The sequence below is a fragment of the Aulonocara stuartgranti genome, assembly GCF_965226115.1.
Source record: "Aulonocara stuartgranti genome assembly, chromosome: 14".
Taxonomy (NCBI): domain Eukaryota; kingdom Metazoa; phylum Chordata; class Actinopteri; order Cichliformes; family Cichlidae; genus Aulonocara; species Aulonocara stuartgranti.
The window spans coordinates 5960872-5979467 of NC_138950.1; the positions used below are offsets into that span (position 1 = coordinate 5960872).

Here is an 18596-nt window from a genome sequence, read left to right on the forward strand (position 1 = left end):
ATATTGTAAAGCAAACCTGTAAAACACTTTGGAGCTCTTGAGTAGATGTAGAAATTATGAAAATGATTCATCTCAATCGCTAGTCAAGTAGATATCAAGTTTGATTTTTAATCGCTCATGTACTCGTTGTTAAAGATCAGCAGCACCTGGAAGAAAAAACTGATGACGTTGAAGGAATAAAACTACAAAATGAAGTCGTCATGTCTCCATGTTACACTCTTATGTCAAATAAAAACAATGCATTTTAATTTTCATACGCATTTATTCACAGATGAAAAATATGCACTCTCCTCAACAGGAATGTGTAACAAGATTTGGTAGACCAATGTAACAGTGCTTCTGAGTGAACTTGCATAACTTTGATGATTTTATTGCAATGAACCTACTCCTCACCTTCCTCATCTCCCTCCCCATCAACAGAGTCAACTCCAACCTCTTCATAATCCTTCTCTAGAGCTGCCATGTCCTCTCTAGCCTCAGAAAACTCACCCTCCTCCATTCCCTCACCCACATACCAGTGAACAAATGCACGCTTGGCGTACATCAAGTCAAACTTGTGGTCAAGTCGTGCCCAAGCCTCAGCGATGGCGGTGGTGTTGCTCAGCATACACACAGCCCTCTGGACCTTGGCCAGGTCTCCACCAGGAACCACAGTGGGTGGCTGGTAGTTGATGCCGACCTTGAAACCGGTGGGGCACCAGTCCACGAACTGGATGGTGCGCTTGGTTTTAATGGCAGCAATGGCAGCGTTGACATCTTTGGGCACCACATCGCCACGGTACAAAAGGCAGCAGGCCATGTACTTGCCGTGGCGAGGGTCACATTTCACCATCTGATTGGCTGGCTCGAAGCAAGAGTTTGTGATTTCTGATACAGTTAACTGCTCGTGATAAGCTTTCTCTGCAGAGATGACGGGGGCGTAGGTGGCCAGGGGGAAATGGATACGAGGGTAGGGCACCAAGTTGGTCTGGAACTCTGTCAGATCAACATTGAGGGCGCCATCAAAGCGGAGCGAAGCAGTGATGGAGGACACAATCTGGCTGATCAACCTGTTCAGGTTGGTGTAGGAAGGACGCTCGATATCGAGGTTCCTACGGCAGATGTCATAGATTGCCTCGTTATCTACCATGAAGGCACAGTCAGAGTGCTCTAGGGTGGTGTGGGTGGTCAGGATGGCGTTGTAGGGCTCAACCACAGCAGTGGACACTTGGGGAGCTGGGTAGATGGAAAACTCCAGCTTTGACTTCTTGCCGTAGTCTACAGAAAGGCGCTCCATCAGCAGGGAGGTGAAACCAGAACCGGTCCCACCGCCAAAGCTGTGGAACACCAGGAAGCCCTGAAGACCAGTGCACTGGTCAGCCTGAGGATGGAGAGGGAAAGACAAAGTTCATGCGATACAGTTATCTAGTTTACTTTGCCGATAATGGCTCTGAATTTACCCACCAGTTTGCGAACCCTGTCCAGAACAAGATCAATGATCTCTTTTCCAATGGTATAGTGTCCACGGGCATAATTGTTAGCTGCATCCTCCTTGCCAGTGATCAACTGCTCAGGGTGGAACAGCTGGCGATACGTCCCAGTCCGCACCTCATCTAAGGAAACAGACAGACAGTTATTTAAACTGACTCACATACTGCACTGCTACATTTAGCCAATGGTAACAACGCTTACCGATCACAGTGGGTTCAAGGTCCACAAAAACAGCTCTAGGGACATGCTTTCCAGCTCCAGTCTCACTGAAAAATGTGTTGAAGGAATCATCTCCTCCGCCAATGGTCTTGTCACTGGGCATTTGACCGTCTGGCTGAATGCCATGTTCCAAGCAGTAAAGCTCCCAGCAGGCATTCCCAATCTGGACACCAGCCTGTCCAACGTGGATGGAGATGCATTCACGCTGTGGGAAGAAAGACAGGTCACTTAGATGTTCACACTTTTTTCACTACAGATGATATGGGTACCAAAAACCTTATCACTTTTTCCCCCTCCCGACCTGTTCACCATTTATCCAGGTCAAAAACCTAAAACCTAAACTAAAGAGCAAGTTAATTCAAAAGGTGTCTTAGAGAAGATAGCTACCCAACAACTGAGCACAGAAAGCAGTTTGTGAAAATAAATGGTGGTTGCTCCTTATGTATGGACATTGCTTGTGGTGTACCCCAAGGGTCAGTTTTGGGTCCAAAATTCTTCAACTTGTACATTAACGACATCTGTAAAGTGTCCAAAGTATTAAAAATGGTTCTCTTTGCTGACGATACAAACATTTTTTGCTCTGGTGATGATCTGCAGAATTTATTGGAGGATATGACTAATGAAATAAGTAAAGTGAAGTTCTGGCTTGATAAAAACAAATTATCATTAAATTTGAATAAATCTAAACTTATGTTATTTGGAAATAGTAGTTTAAATACAAATGCAAAGATTCAAATAAATGGTGTTGATATTGAAAGAGTCAGTGAAAATAAATTTCTGGGGGTAATAATAGATGAAAAACTTAACTGGAGAGCTCACGTAAGATATATTCATTCCAAAGTATCACGAAGCATTGCAGTACTAAACAAGGCAAAACAGGTATTCGACAGAACATCACTTCATATTCTCTACTGTTCACTGGTTTCACCATACTTAAGCTATTGTGCAGAGGTCTGGGGCAATAACTATAAAACCACATTACATTCACTTTTTACTCTTCAAAAGAAAGCAATTCGAATCATCCACAATGCAGGTTATAGGGAACATACAAACTCACTATTTTTGCAGTCTGAAATATTGAAAATTGACGATATAGTGAAATTCCAAACAGCACAAATTCTATTCAAAGCAAAAAATAAAGAACTGCCAGGTAATATTCAGAGTATGTTTTTTTTGAAAGAAGGAAGTTATAATTTAAGGGGTTTTTGTAACTTCAAAACAATGAAGGTACGTACTACAAGAAAAGGCTTTTGTGTTTCTGTTCAAGGAGTGAAACTATGGAACAAACTGAATATGGAATTAAAGCAATGTCCAAACATAAAACTGTTCAAAAAGAGTTATAAAAATATGATCTTCTCGATCTATAAAGAAAAGGAAAATATTTAAATTAAGTGAATGTCTCTATTTAAAAACAAACAAACAAAAAATTCATGATGTGATATTATAGTATATAGTATATCAGAAATCTGTTCACTATTTTTATTACAAATTATATCAGTAAGGAAGCTGACTAAATATTCACTGATAATTTATGGGACAGGGGTGGGATTAAATAAGTGTATACTTCTTCCCACTCCCTTTCAACATGTAAATTAATCAGAATGTTTTTTTGTATGTAATTTGTATAGTATATTTTTTTTTCTCTCATTTCTTTTCTAAATGTACTTGTATATTGTTCACATGTTGAAATAAATTACCAATCAATCAATCAATCACTAAGAGCTTTTACAGTCCAGTGGGACGCTGGGCCAGATGTTGTCACTGACTGGATATAAACCACACCTCTCCGGTGCACAAAAGGCCGAACGGAAAGCGGGGAGGAATGGGTTGTCACAACCACCAAAAATGCGCAAAGTCATCTCCCCACGCCCCAAATCACAGTTATACCCTCCAATCTTACTGATACCTAAAATTATGCGACCTGTCTGATTATCAAAGAGTAAAACGTAGTTCCGTATACTGCCTTCCATGTTCCCGTTTTTACTTTTCGGTTTAAGGCAACGCTTCCTCCCTCGTTCCTTAGAACAGCAGATTAAAAATTGCGCACCGACATATCATCAATAACCAACTGCCAACATTTAGCAGAGGTTTTTAAATTTCTTACCATTTTGTTCGTTGGTCCTTAGAGTAAAGAATAGGAAGAAAAACTCGACAACAAATCCTCCAAACCAACCGTTAGGAGCCGATCTAAGAGGAAATAATGACGCAGACAGCGCTTTCGCGCCTGGCTTGCGGAGGGGACCGAACCATTTCTTATAAATTAGGAGGTGCGCGGATTACAATATGCTTAATTTTATCCAAAAACAAAAAAACTAATCACTAGATTAATCCAAAATAAAGCAAAATGCGTCTTCTATTAATTATATAATAAAAAAATGTAAATTTTAAACGTACAAATATCTTTAATGGCTCCCTAATTTCTAGACCCTTAGATTCGCCCTGACTTCCTCGGACCGCATTTCTAGAATCATTTTACGTATCGCCTCCTGGCGGTTTGGATGATAAATGTAACTCATGTATAACTTTTAACAATTTGAGTACAACCAAGTAATTAAAATTTTAATACAGTATTAGTACAATAAAACTGAATTTAAAAATGTGTTTCTTTCTGTGTCTTCATAGCTCTGCCTTCAATTACATACGTGAAAAGATGAAACAGCCAAACAGGTCACACTGCGAAAAGAAATCGATCAAGACTATTGTTCTATGCAAAAATACAAAGGTGTATCCCACCAAGCAATCCCTTTGTATAAATTGATGTGTTTTTGTTTTCTTTCTCTTTTTATACGTATTTATTTTCTTCATAAAAACACAGTATACTCGCTGCTTCACATTTACTCACATTTCCCTTTATATTATTATGTCTATATTATTGTGTTGTCGTTCAATGATCACGTTGTTTACAGAAAGGTTTTTTTAAGCCAACAATACGAAGTTCAAAATTATGAAAACAAAACAAAACAAAAACTTCCCATCTATATGCCGCTGTTCCTATAAGCAACGGATGCTCCGGCAGTCCGGGTAATGATCGTTGGCGGCAGGAAAGCTATACAGTTTGTAGAGTGTAGAAAACTGCGAGCTAAATGAAACAGGTTTGTGTTTGTGAGACGAGAAAGCTGATCCTAGGTAGGATTCCTGAATAATTGACGGAGAAACGGTGAGCTACACCTGGCGCACGTGTTTACAATCGATGCCAGAAACCGGTGAGACAGAGCGGGAGGTTAAACCTCTTCCGCTGAAGCCTCTGAACATGTTTGGCAGGCAGTGCCTGCTTGTAGTTACGATTATTAAGTAATTTCTACTTACAACCACTTAAAGTATTTATTTGTTTACTCATCTTTTTAAAATAAATATAATTTAATTGATCACTTGACCTATTTACTAGGTATATCTTTTTGGGGGAATATTGCCCAGAAATATTACTTTTAAAAAGTAAATTGAATCAAAGAATCCGTCCATCATTACTAAAAGATGGTATAATGAAAACTTAAAATAATATTAATATCTCCGTTGGGTGGCGGTAACTATTTCCCAAATCATTGTCCTTTAATTTAATAATAAATTAGTGTACCAGTGACTGTATAAAGCACACAGCCTTAAATATATTTAATATTTAATACTGTAAACATGTGATTAATTCTGTTTTGTAGTTTCTAAGTGTGACCACTGTGGGGAATCAGCATGGGTGTTTGATAACAATATACAAACATGGAAGGAGGTAAGAATTTTGACTGGTATTTAAACGTTCTGCCAACTTATTTTTAAACAAGATAACAGCGGCAGTATCGACAAAACACACTTCAGTTATCTAAAGTAAATATTTTTTAGATGAAATAATATGATTGTTTTATATGCTGACTGTGCATGTATGTTTAAGATGTATTTTATTTTCCATTTTTCTGTGGTGGCCGTTCGGGATAGAACTAAAAAAACATTACGACACATCAGCATATACTGCCGGATGCACACCTTTGATTCCCAAATTAGTTTTTTTTTTAAATATTATAGACTTTCCACACTAGGCCCCAAACACATAATTAGATGAAACCAGATTAAATTTTACAGCCCCAAGCAACTGCTGTTTTATGTATTTAAATATTTAAGGTGTAAAGCTTTAAAACTGTTCTTAACAGTTTTTGAGTATTAGTGTTTTAAAAAAATTAATGCACTGACACCTTCTCTTTAAACAGCTCATGTACTCTTTATTAAGCAGCACCTTAATAAAAGAAAGTGCTGATACTGAAAGAACAGAACTACAAAACAAAGTGGTCATGTCTCCATGTTACACTCTCACATAGCATTAAAACACCACATTTATTTAAAGTTGAAAATTATACACAGGAATGTGTAACAAGATTTGGTAGACCAATGTAACAGTGCTTCTGAGTGAACTTGCATAACTTTGATGATTTTATTGCAATGAACCTACTCCTCACCTTCCTCATCTCCCTCCCCATCAACAGAGTCAACTCCAACCTCTTCATAATCCTTCTCTAGAGCTGCCATGTCCTCTCTAGCCTCAGAAAACTCACCCTCCTCCATTCCCTCACCCACATACCAGTGAACAAATGCACGCTTGGCGTACATCAAGTCAAACTTGTGGTCAAGTCGTGCCCAAGCCTCAGCGATGGCGGTGGTGTTGCTCAGCATACACACAGCCCTCTGGACCTTGGCCAGGTCTCCACCAGGAACCACAGTGGGTGGCTGGTAGTTGATGCCGACCTTGAAACCGGTGGGGCACCAGTCCACGAACTGGATGGTGCGCTTGGTTTTAATGGCAGCAATGGCAGCGTTGACATCTTTGGGCACCACATCGCCACGGTACAAAAGGCAGCAGGCCATGTACTTGCCGTGGCGAGGGTCACATTTCACCATCTGATTGGCTGGCTCGAAGCAAGCGTTTGTGATTTCTGATACAGTTAACTGCTCGTGATAAGCTTTCTCTGCAGAGATGACGGGGGCGTAGGTGGCCAGGGGGAAATGGATACGAGGGTAGGGCACCAAGTTGGTCTGGAACTCTGTCAGATCAACATTGAGGGCGCCATCGAAGCGGAGCGAAGCAGTGATGGAGGACACAATCTGGCTGATCAACCTGTTCAGGTTGGTGTAGGAAGGACGCTCGATATCGAGGTTCCTACGGCAGATGTCATAGATTGCCTCGTTATCTACCATGAAGGCACAGTCAGAGTGCTCTAGGGTGGTGTGGGTGGTCAGGATGGCGTTGTAGGGCTCAACCACAGCAGTGGACACTTGGGGAGCTGGGTAGATGGAAAACTCCAGCTTTGACTTCTTGCCGTAGTCGACAGAAAGGCGCTCCATCAGCAGGGAGGTGAAACCAGAGCCGGTCCCACCACCAAAGCTGTGGAACACCAGGAAGCCCTGAAGACCAGTGCACTGGTCAGCCTGGACAAATATAAAGCAGAGATGTGTTTCTGTTAGAGGAGTTAACCTGTGGAATAGTCATGACAGTGATTTAAAAAGGTGTAGTTCATTTTCCTTGTTTAAAAATATGTTTAAAAATAGAGTATTAGAAAAATATATATCAAGAATGAAAAGAGCAAAAAAACCCTCTTGATTCTTTTGCTTTGATGTAGTTACTTGTGTGGTGGAAAGTTGTTGTTGTTTTTTTTTTCTTGTTTGTTTGTTTGTTTTTGCTTTGTTTTATTATTTGCTTCCAGCCCTGTGTACAGGAGCTGCATGCAAAAAGATCTTTTGTTAAAAGGGTTGGCGTAATAAGCAAATGCTTCAGCCAATACCTTTTGATTAGCCTTGTCTCATGCTTTCTTGCTTTGTGGTAGATCTTTGTTCTGTCTTCACTGAGATATTTGAATGCTAATCAATAAAAAATCAAATCAAAAAAAAAAAAAGGATGGAGAGGGAAAGACAAAGTTCATGCGATACAGTTATCTAGTTTACTTTGTCGATAATGGCTCTGAATTTACCCACCAGTTTGCGAACCCTGTCCAGAACAAGATCAATGATCTCTTTTCCAATGGTATAGTGTCCACGGGCATAATTGTTAGCTGCATCCTCCTTGCCAGTGATCAACTGCTCAGGGTGGAACAGCTGGCGATACGTCCCAGTCCGCACCTCATCTAAGGAAACAGACAGACAGTTATTTAAACTGACTCACATACTGCACTGCTACATTTAGCCAATGGTAACAACGCTTACCGATCACAGTGGGTTCAAGGTCCACAAAAACAGCTCTAGGGACATGCTTTCCAGCTCCAGTCTCACTGAAAAATGTGTTGAAGGAATCATCTCCTCCGCCAATGGTCTTGTCACTGGGCATTTGACCGTCTGGCTGAATGCCATGTTCCAAGCAGTAAAGCTCCCAGCAGGCATTCCCAATCTGGACACCAGCCTGTCCAACGTGGACGGAGATGCATTCACGCTGTGGGAGGGGGAGAGGGGGGGAGTCAATTAGATGTACACCTTTTTCTTTTAGATCAGAGTAAAGGGACACAAATTGAAAAACTGCATACATGGGAACAATGCCAATTACTCCTTGCTTTTGGGCCAAACAGTCTTTAAAAAGTATCCCAATCACAAGCATACTAGTCTTCACTTGACTGTTTTCTCCATACATTGTGTTGCTATGCGACAAATCTTTCCTTCCTTAACTACCGATGACGTACGTGCTGTTGAAATTTCAAAATGTGCGCCCTTTTCACTTGGAATCTATTACTGAAAAAACGCTTTAACGAAACCGAATATTCAAGTGATCGTGAACAAAACAAAACAATTCTCTCCGTTCACACTTCAACCACTATTTTTTCCCCATATCTGATCTGCTCACCATTTACAAGACACTTACTAACCTAAAACACAATAACCCCCCCTAATCATTTATATATTTAAACCACACCTCTTGCATAACCATCACAGAATAAAGTAAATGTCAGTGTAGAGACATCATTTTCCCATTTCTACTTTGCAGTTAAAGGCAACACTTCCCTCCTCGCTCCTTAGAACTGGGAGGAGGTCAAAAAATGCGGAAGAAACATATCGCCCGTAACTGACTACTAAAAGTTTGCTTTTACAAGGTTTCTTACCATTTTGCTCTTTGGTGTTTACGCTAAAAAATGGCTGAAAAATCTCAGTCCTACAAACCGACCGTTAAGCGTCGACGTAACAGGAAATAATGAAGCAGATGACGCTTTCCCCGCCTAAAGAGGATTGAACCATTTCTTGAACAATAGGGTGGAGGTGGATCACTGGTATGCTTAATTTTAACCCCCCAAAATTTAGAAAAGAAAGTTAACCGCCAGGTTAATTCTGAATAAAGTAAAATAACGTATATAAATTAAAATATAATAATTTAACATTATAATAACTAAAAGCGACATTTTTAGTGAATCTATATCTTTCTTAACCCCCCTAGTTCACAAAGCCTTAGAATCGCTCTGACCGCATTTCTATAACGGTTTTTACGTACCGCCCGCTGGATGTTGAACGTAGTCTAACGAGCTTGGGAAAAAAGCGTCTGGACTTCTTTAAGTTTCTTGAAGACGTTTCACCTCTCATCCGATAAGCTTCTTCAAGCTCTAAAGTTCTCTTAATTCCATGTATATACTAAGATCACTATCAAGTGGCAAAGTTTGTTTTTAGATTAATTTCAAAACTATAAAGTTTATTCAGTCTACTATATCTATTACGATCCATCCAAATACTGTTTTTCTAAATACCCAGCTGTAGATTTACCCTACCCTAATAATGCTTACTGTTCTTATTGCGCCTTTCTCCCTTTTTCCCCTGTCTTGGCCAGAGTGATTGTTGTTGTTATTATCATAGGTTCTTGTAGGTATTGTTTTATTACCTTTGTTAATAATAATAATAATAATAATAATAATAATAATAATAATAATAATAATAATAATAATAAGAAGAAGAAGAAGAAGAAGAAGAAGAAGAAGAAGAAGAAGAAGAAGGAAAAACTGACCTTTACCTCGCAAACCCGAATGCGGCTGCGCTTTGTTATTGTCACGTGACCTCTGACGTTTACACAGCGCCAACTTGTCGAGTTGTTACTGGTAAATGCTAGAAATGATGAAATATCTAGTAATACGTTTTGCTGACGTTTGATTAAGAGTTATATAAGTGAAACTTTATGTTTTTTATCAGCGTTAAATTGTGCTCACCTGGTTAAACACCGGGCTGACGTTAAAGTTTGCGGTAGCGAAAGTAACTGAACGAGGAAGCGTTTCCAACGATTGTCAGCGCTGACAGTAAGTTTACTTTTAGTTCCCCGTGAAGTGAATGTCATTGTATGTTGTGGGGCATTTTATTCTTTAGTAATGGAATATTGTTTTTTCCAAAGAACATCAGCATCAGTGTTGTTAAGCTACTGAATGTTTTAAACTGACTTGCAGACTTTTTTCTAATTGCTAATTATTATTGACTGTATCTGTTCAACTACAATAACATTAACCAGAGGGATACCTTTCTTATACTACTTATATTACTACTTACTACTACTTATACTCTGGATCGCGGTGTTGGGGTTGTATGATATCTAAGGCTGTGTGTATGGTTTGACTGTACATATGCACCGCCATGTGACTGACATTTCCTGAACATTTATAAGCTCATGGGGGAAGGAGGACTCAGTCTTTAATAATGAATATTAGTTAAATTTCTTATGTGTTAGATATCAGCAAAAGGCATTTTAACTCATCATATTAAAGCACGACAAGCAGTGGTATTCTTTTTCTTATAAAGGCTTCAGATCAAATCTACAGTCTGGACTTCTGCTAGTAATTGAATTAATGTGAACTGTAACCACTTGAGCTTTCTCTGACATTTCTTTCTAATTTCTAATGTTTGTGTTTTGTTTTAACAACAGCCCAACACTTCCTTATTAATACAACTAATAGTCTAGTAGAGGGAGTTTCCGTGCATCCGAGTCTTTCAAAGCTGATACTCAGAGATTGTGTGAGCATTACCATGATTTAATCTTCAGCCTTTCTCTAATAACTTATAAATGTGAATTTTATGGTAACCGAAAATGTCTGAAAAATAATCAGGCAGTTGTTTTTCCCTAGGTTATTTTCAGTATGCGAAACAGACAGAGGGGATCCCAGCTGGGCTTGCTGCTCCTTGCCTCCCAGGTGTTTCAATTGGGTCTGAACAATATCCCTCCCATCACTCTGGCTGTCCTGGCTCTCAATGTGTACCTTTACCTATTCCCTGCTGCCCCACTGTTTCAGGTAAATACACCAAATACACTTCTAATGATGGAGACAGAGTTTGTCCATTTTTAATGTCGACCAATATTTATACAGCACAAGGTTGGCTATTTTGTTTTATACAGTGCAGTAGCCCTGAAATAATTGTTTTAAACTGTGTTACTAAAATGTTAGAATATAATCAACAAGGAAGATATTATTACATTAATGGGAAAGTTGTTTATCAAGTAGAAAGATTATGTGCAGATCTCATAATAACTAAAGTATAATAATAATAACTTTTTATGATAGTATTCTAATTAGTATTTAAAAAATGTAAAAAAATGTATTATCTCCTAATTTCCTAGGCCTGTGTTAGTGTGCAGCAGGCCTACTGGTTTAAAGACTGGCGCAGACTCCTGCTGTCCCCACTGCACCATGCAGACGACTGGCATCTTTACTTCAACATGGTGTCCTTCCTCTGGAAAGGTAGAAGGCTGGAGCAACGGCTGGGTGGGCCCTGGTTCCTTTACCTGCTCTCAGTGTTCTCTCTGCTTACTGGACTGGTCTATCTAGTGTTGGAGGCGTTGCTAACAGAGCTCATGCAGGACCAGTCGTACAGCATGGCGTGTGCTGTTGGCTTCTCAGGTATAAATTATAGGGGAAAGTTCTATAATCCTTTATGTTGTAACTGATATAGAAGATTTGATCACTCTATATTTGTAAACATATATTGTATTATCTTCCTCCATATGTCATGACCAACTATTTGATCTTTTTTTCCGAAAATGGCAACATTTCCTTTTTCTTGTGTATTTATCTTTGCAACGTTTGTGCTTCTAGGTGTCCTGTTTGCTTTGAAGGTACTCAATAACCATTACTACCCCGGAAGTGTGACCTATGTGATGGGATTATCTGTGTCTAGTCGCTATGCTAGCTGGGTAGAGCTGGTGCTTATCCACATAACATCACCCGGGTGAGTTACCTGTCTGTAATTCGTATCTGTAAATTAATCAGGACTATGGATTTACTACACAGTTAAAATATAGAGATACCAGTGTAAATTAGTAAATGTAAATTAGTAAATGTCCAAAAATGCTGCAGCAAGGCTTCTGACGAAAACATCGAAATACTCACATATAACACCGCTGCTTATACAGTTACACTGGCTCCCTGTCGAATTCAGAGTCCACTTTAAGATTCTGGTTCTCACATTTAAGGCTCTTCAAGAACAAGCACCATCATACATCATTGAACTCTTACAGCCCTATGCCCCTAGTAGGTCTCTGAGGTCTTGTGGTCAGGGCCTACTTGTTATTAAGTATACGAGACTGAAAACTAGGGGTGATCGAGCTTTTGCTACTGTGGCCGCCAGACTGTGGAATTCTCTTCCTCAGAACTTAAGATCTGCTGATTCACTGATTACTTTTAAAAAAACAGCTAAGAACACATCTTTTTAAAATTGCATTTTGTTAACTTTTGACTGTATTTTGTCTTTTTAATCTGTGCCTATACCTTGTAAAGCACTTTGTGATCTCTTATCTAGAAATGTGCTATATAAATAAAATTTTACTTACTTACTTACTAATGTTTTATTTTAGGAACCTGTTGTTTGAGGTGTTGAATTAAAATGTCCTGTAGATGGCAGTGTTTGATTAAATAGCAATAATCTATGCTTCTCTTCTTCAGGACCTCTTTTGTTGGTCACCTGTCAGGGATCCTGGTAGGTCTCCTCTACACCACCGGACCACTGAAGAAAATCATGAAGAAATGTGCAGGTCTGAATTCATGTTTTTTTTTTTTTCTCACCTGTTTTCTTACATTTATATTAACGCAGCCACTCGTAAGATGGCAAAAACACAGTGGACCAAAGTCTAAAGATTCAAGTGTGATAGAAAATATGTGATAGAACACTAGAGTCAGCTTTGAGAATTAATCTATGTACAAATATAAATATTTGTCAGTAACACTGTTTGAAGTAACACTGAAGGGCTCCCACATTGTTTCCATTTAAACAAATCAAATCAAATCACTTTTATTGTCACTAGAGATGGACCGATCCGATATTACGTATCGGTATCGGTCCGATACTGACCTAAATTACTGGATCGGATATCGGAGAAAAATAAAAAATGTAATCCGATCCATTAAATATCACGAAAGCACCTCACAAAACTTGCAACACGCCGTAACTCACCTCAGAACGTTAGCACGTCGGAGCAGTATGCATCACGTGATAGAGCGGCTGTGGCATGCAGGACCTGTCGGTGGTCTGGATAGCATGTGGAGCTTCGCTAGCAACCCGGCATTTCATCTCCAACAAAGTTATCCCGAGAGAAGTAAAGCAAGTGTGTAAGTCCATCTCTGAATGTTTGTAAAGCATTCCTGCGTTAAGCGTAACAAACGATATATGGAGCGACTGCCTCTTCTTGCTGCTACTTCAATCATGAAACTGCTTAACGATCAGCTGATCGGCTTTTCTGTCGCCAGTCGTGTCTCTAGTTTGCTTTTGGCCCACTTTGCACCAGAAAGAGGAAACCAGCGGCTGAACAACAGCAGAACGTTTAAGCTTGATAAGCTGTTGTTAGAATTTATTTAATATTACTTTCTACTCGAGGATCTTTTTCTACGTAGCTGATGCTGGTAACTGTGCAGGGGCGGATCTAGCAAAGTTTAGCCAGGGGGGCCGATAGGGCATTAACAGGGAAAAGGGGGCACAAAGACATACTTTTCTTTCTTATTCTCATTTAAAATGTCTAGCTTTTAATGAATAATTATCTGACACCCAAAGTTTTAATTTGATGTAAAATGAATAGAAGTCAATTACTGTATATAGTAACTATTAAGTCTAATATACCCTAGTAAGCTATAGTACTTTTTCCTTTGGGAAGGTACCATCTGTGCAGTCTGCAATTTTGTTGAAGAAAGATGTTGAATCTATTTAATATTTCTTGAAAAAGAATTGATTTCTGTGCATTTTTTTCACACTGCATCAAATTAAGGTTGATTACGTCGATTAAGCATCATGAGGTGGCGCGTGAGGGGTGGTTCCCTATTTTTTATTTATTTATTTTTGTTGTTGCTGGGAGTTGGAGCCCTATTAGTTAGGTTGCTTAATATTTATGCTAAGTACTCTTTAAAATACCAGAATAGGGAGGATGGTGTAGGTTTAAGTTTATTAGATTGATCAGTATTGCTGAACTATGAAATTTTTTTTTTTGCATACAGGTATAACAGAATAGCTTTAGTGTAGTTGTTGTTTTAAACTTGAGTATGAACTTATACAAAATGCAGCAAGATATTTAAAAAACAGTTTTGTTGATTAAAAAACACTATATCGGATTCATATCGGTATCGGCAGATATTCAAATTTATGATATCGGTATCGGTATCGGACATAAAAAAGTGGTATTGTGCCATCTCTAATTGTCACATCACATGTGCAGGTACATTGGTACAGCACATGTGAGTGAAATTCTTGTGTGCGAGCTTCACAAGCAACAGAGTTGTGCAGAATACAATAATTTTGCTTGTTTACATTATTGTATTCTGCACAACTCTGTTGCTTGTGAAGCTCGCACACAAGAATTTCACTCATATGTGCTGTACCAATGTACCTGCACATGTGATGTGACAATAAAAGTGATATGATTTGATTTGTTTAAATGGAAACAATGTGGGAGCCCTTCAGTTGCTCTGCTGACAAGCCCCTGGGGGGAGCTACACCGGAGCTCCCTCAAATGAGAGCAAGACTTTTGTAAATGCAGCTAAACTTTGTGAGGCGAATTGAAAGCTAAATTGTCATCAGGTGATAGCTAGTGTCATTCTTCGGTTGCTCTAAACAGAGAGGTTGGTCAATAGGTTCAACCTAAAGCAAACTACAAATGGACTAGATCAAGCTTTCTTACAATACCTTTCCTACAAGTACCTGATATTTATATAGAATCTGCTTATTGAGAGGAAAACTGAAATAATCTGCATATATTTTCACCAGGGTTTGTGACATCGAATGGATATAACTCACAGCCCGGTGCCTACTACAGATCTTCGGGCTACTCGGGTATGATGGCAGAAAATGACTGTATACTGACTAATATATTGTAGGCTTTGCTGTCTTCACGGGATTTACAGACAATAACGAGAGTATACAATATGCCAGACTTAACCTGGTGTGTATGTGTGTCTCAGGCTACACTGGCACTGGTAGAGGACTCTCAGGAAACTATCAGTATGCACCAGGTTACACAGCAGATGCATCTTATACAGGTGGACTGACAGAGGAGGAGCAGTTAGAGGAAGCCATCAGAAACAGCCTGAATGACAGAGGTAAGGCAGGAGGGGACAGTTTTGATAAGTGGAAAAGGGTTAGAGTGATTTATTTTTTATATCTATCTGATGTCACTGGTTTATCTTTCTTTTCTTTTCTTTTCTTTTTTTAGGTCAAACCCGGCAGAGAGGAGCCCCCCCTCCTTATGGTTTCCACCTCTCCGAAGATGCCAGAGCTGAGCAAATCAGGCAAATGAGACTGAGGAGGTTTGACAGATGAATGAAACAGCGGCAAGGAAGAAGAATTTTTTACTGAAAAGTTCCAAATATTGCAACCACAAGCTGAGGATGAGTGTCCTGAATAAGAAGATCCAAAATCACAGGCTGACATATTTAAGAGGTCTTTGTTGTGCGGCGCTTTTTGTTAAGGTGGCACTAAAATGAATTAATGTCACCTATGGAAAATGGCTGTGATGCTTTATAAGAGTTCAAAGGCTAATGAGCAGTTTTTGATCTGTCTGATGACGCTGAAGACAACTTTAGATGCACGTCGGTAGCAGAGATTAAAGGTAATATTAGTTTTGAAGTAGGTAGCAGACATGGTATTAAAAATGCTGTTTAATGCTGCTTTACGTCTATACTTGAGTTGGAGAACTGCAACAAGTCTTACTTAAACACCACTATATTTACTCCAGTCGGCTAGTGTTCTTTTTTTCACACAAGCAATAAAGACGAGACAAGGTTTTGTTTAAATGGCTACAAAATGTTTACTGTGATATTTCAGCATATGTTCATCAACTTAGAGATCCAACGACAAGACAATAGAATCAGAGCTATTATCCGTGTGCTCCAAACTTCGGAAAGCCGTGATTGTAAATTCTAAGAGTCTGGATGATGAAATCCACTGACATCTGAAACATAATGTTGCAGGAGCTATCCTGGAGGTGAGCAAGACTTCTGATCTCAGTAAGCCTCTACTTATATTACTCAACTACAAAAGGCAAAAATGAAGCTGGTATTAAATTTTAAATTATGTCTTTTTTTAATTTCCCCTAAGATCCCTTTAAATTTTTAACAGGCCAGTATTTTCAAGAAAGTTCAGCAAAGTTCAGCAAAAGATATGAACAATGTGCTCATGATGCATTCGCTCTTCAGTAAAGTTTACTGGTTATGTCATGTTTAAGTTCAAGTCATTTATCATTAGATTGCAAAAATATGCCACATTGGGCCAAAAGTTTCTAAATTCTTCTTGATGTTTTTGCTTTCTTTTTTGTTTTCTTGAAGTTTATAAATGTTATAAATGTTGCTTTTTGGTGCACAAAACATCTGTTTTCATGAATGCTCAGTATGTCTTTGCAGTCATACATTTATTTACACATACTGCTCATTCACTCTTTTGAGTTGAAATAATCCATGTATACCTACAGCCGAATTACATCATGTATTAAATATTTTTATAGGAAATAAAATGGAGTTATGTGTATTTTTTTTAAACAAAACAAATCCAACACCATAATACTCTAACCTTTGTAAAAAGGCACCGAGCTAGACTGATGCTGTCTGTAAGTAAAGTTAGGAGGGAATGTTTAAGAAGTACATTGCTGGCTCAGATTTCCCCTAAAACCCTGAGGCATGATGGGAAGTAGGACAGCTTAAAAATTAGAGCTAAGAAACCCAACGAACCATACCTCAGCCCACATGGGTCCAAAACCATAATATTACAGTAGATTTGATAAAGTCTTACCATTTCAAGTGGTGAGAGGTTCAAAAGGTTGGGCATTACACATCCGGGCTCACTATCACAGTAGGTGGATTTAAATATTTTTATATCAGATGTGTGCTGACAGTTTACATAGATTGATTTTTGCAACCTGCCAAGAGGAGCGTGGGAGCTGAACGGTGCAGAGGGGGCCTGGCAGAACATGAATGAGTGAGGCTGAAGAGTGACAGAGGGGATGACAGGATGGGGACGAGGAAGAGGTGTCTGAGTTGTCTGTCTGGACCGCGGGTGCACATTAAAGGCAGTTGTTGGCATGTTGGCGGTTCTGTTTCAGTTCGTCATCTCACATCGCACCTCCTCTGTTAACAGATCTGACTGATTAGTTCTGTGAAGAGCTCCACCTGCTGTGACACTGTCACTGAGCATTAGAGAGGAAACAGTAAGAAATGCTCATCTCCTGATTCACCCATGGAGGCTGAGTTCGGCTGAGGATTTAGAGAGGTTCAGCGATACATACACACAAACCAGATGATCCTAAATCAAAGGTTTGGAGTGTTAGATATGTGATTTTTTTTTTTTATATAAAATCATTTTATGTGTTGCCTTGTGGGTCAATTTCAAACCACCGGTGACCAAACACACCATAAAATTTCTTTTGTAAGTGGCCAAAGAACCTGGTAGTGACTAGCCTAAAATACCCGTCAGCTCTCTGACTGTGCTTATTAGCCAAGCAGGGCCACCTGGCTAACACATTCTGCATACCCACTCTAATCCACTAGAAAAGAAACACCCACTCCAGTCGATCCGGCGTGAAGGTCAATTTGTCTTTGCATCCGCCAAAGCCAGCCGAGATCACGATAGAGTCCCACGGGACCAGCGCCACTGCATAAATGAAATAAGCCCATGCTAAAAGAGGAAGCTCTCATTTTTTTAATGACTCTTCCCCCTCCCCACTGCACTGTGATTAACTTCATCACACTCAAATCCTGCTCAGCAACTCGTAAAGTCTCGTGGAGAATGGTATTAACTTGTGCAGAGGTATAAGCCCAGGGATAACTTTTAGAACAGTTATGTCACCCGTGTGCCAGAGTTACATACTGGGGTGAAATCTCCCTTATCACTCCAAGTCCACCCTTAACCTCACATAGTTTCCTGCTGATTTTGTTCTCTGCTTCTTCTTCCCTGCCCCGCAGTAGAACGATGTGGACCATCCTTTTTCACGGTCAACAGTCCTGCACGCCAACGCGGGTATTTTTTAGTTATTTTGATTAAAGAAACAATAAGCAAAAGATTCCTGATGCAGGAAATGTTTTTCAAACACACAGTTTTGATATGTGGTCAATCAAATAATAGGAATGGTTTTGCACTGTCTGTAAATATAGGCACATGTAGTCTAAAATAAGTCTTTTTCATACAAAGATTACCCCTACTTTGAAAAAATGTATAAAAAGCTCTTGAGATGGAAGATTATAAATGTATACAGTGTGCAAATACTAATAACACTAGTATTTGCACAATCTTGTAATAGTAGTGAACTATTCTTTCTTTTAGTCCTGCTTGTGTTCATTATGTAGCACACAGTATATAAACTCCAGTAACTGTGTATTTCAATATTCTGTGACGCATACAATACGATACCTGTGTTCTGCAGTAGGCTAATGCATCAGTGCTCTTTATTATATGAATATGTGATGAGCGCGTTATGTCTGTGTGTACATTGGAGTGGTTTTCCAAATCTGAAACTGAACTTT

General features: G+C 39.2%; 3 protein-coding genes across 5 annotated transcripts; 1 reads left to right on the forward strand and 2 right to left on the reverse strand.

Moving 5' to 3' along the window:
* Positions 1-242: 242 nt before the first annotated feature.
* LOC309687454 (tubulin alpha chain-like) lies at positions 243-4105 on the reverse strand. The gene is made up of 4 exons (XM_082502441.1): positions 3794-4105; positions 1672-1894; positions 1444-1592; positions 243-1360 (listed from the first exon to the last, which is right to left on the reverse strand). The coding sequence occupies exons 1-4, from the start codon at positions 3794-3796 to the stop codon at positions 383-385; spliced, it is 1353 nt and encodes a 450-aa protein (XP_082358567.1). The 5' UTR covers positions 3797-4105; the 3' UTR covers positions 243-382.
* A 1760-nt stretch (positions 4106-5865) lies between these two features.
* LOC309687575 (tubulin alpha chain-like) lies at positions 5866-8860 on the reverse strand. The gene is made up of 4 exons (XM_082502645.1): positions 8748-8860; positions 7864-8086; positions 7636-7784; positions 5866-7092 (listed from the first exon to the last, which is right to left on the reverse strand). Exons 1-4 carry the CDS (start codon positions 8748-8750, stop codon positions 6115-6117), a joined length of 1353 nt encoding a protein of 450 aa, XP_082358771.1. The 5' UTR covers positions 8751-8860; the 3' UTR covers positions 5866-6114.
* An 800-nt stretch (positions 8861-9660) lies between these two features.
* On the forward strand, positions 9661-16594 carry LOC309687657 (rhomboid-related protein 4-like). Of its 3 annotated transcripts, XM_082502751.1 has the most exons (9): positions 9661-9920; positions 10538-10626; positions 10737-10901; positions 11228-11507; positions 11703-11835; positions 12549-12637; positions 14854-14919; positions 15048-15185; positions 15299-16594. In XM_082502751.1, the coding sequence occupies exons 3-9, from the start codon at positions 10749-10751 to the stop codon at positions 15403-15405; spliced, it is 966 nt and encodes a 321-aa protein (XP_082358877.1). In that variant the 5' UTR covers positions 9661-9920; positions 10538-10626; positions 10737-10748; the 3' UTR covers positions 15406-16594. The 3 variants fall into 3 exon arrangements, with proteins under 3 accessions (XP_082358877.1, XP_082358876.1, XP_082358878.1); XM_082502750.1 differs by lacking the exon at positions 10538-10626; XM_082502752.1 differs by lacking the exons at positions 9661-9920; positions 10538-10626 and having other exon boundaries at positions 10753-10901; positions 11239-11507.
* Positions 16595-18596: the final 2002 nt, after the last annotated feature.

Coding starts and splice junctions, on each gene's coding strand:
- LOC309687454 (XM_082502441.1), bottom strand. Junction 1,593..1,671: donor CCTTGAACCCACTGTGATCG/GTAAGCGTTGTT, acceptor CTGTTTCCTTAG/ATGAGGTGCGGACTGGGACG. Junction 1,361..1,443: donor TGGACAGGGTTCGCAAACTG/GTGGGTAAATTC, acceptor CTCCATCCTCAG/GCTGACCAGTGCACTGGTCT.
- LOC309687575 (XM_082502645.1), bottom strand. Junction 7,785..7,863: donor CCTTGAACCCACTGTGATCG/GTAAGCGTTGTT, acceptor CTGTTTCCTTAG/ATGAGGTGCGGACTGGGACG. Junction 7,093..7,635: donor TGGACAGGGTTCGCAAACTG/GTGGGTAAATTC, acceptor ATATTTGTCCAG/GCTGACCAGTGCACTGGTCT.
- LOC309687657 (XM_082502751.1), top strand. CDS start 10,749: ATGCGAAACAGACAGAGGGGATCCCAGCTGGGCTTGCTGCTCCTTGCC. Junction 11,508..11,702: donor GTGTGCTGTTGGCTTCTCAG/GTATAAATTATA, acceptor TTGTGCTTCTAG/GTGTCCTGTTTGCTTTGAAG. Junction 15,186..15,298: donor AAACAGCCTGAATGACAGAG/GTAAGGCAGGAG, acceptor TTCTTTTTTTAG/GTCAAACCCGGCAGAGAGGA.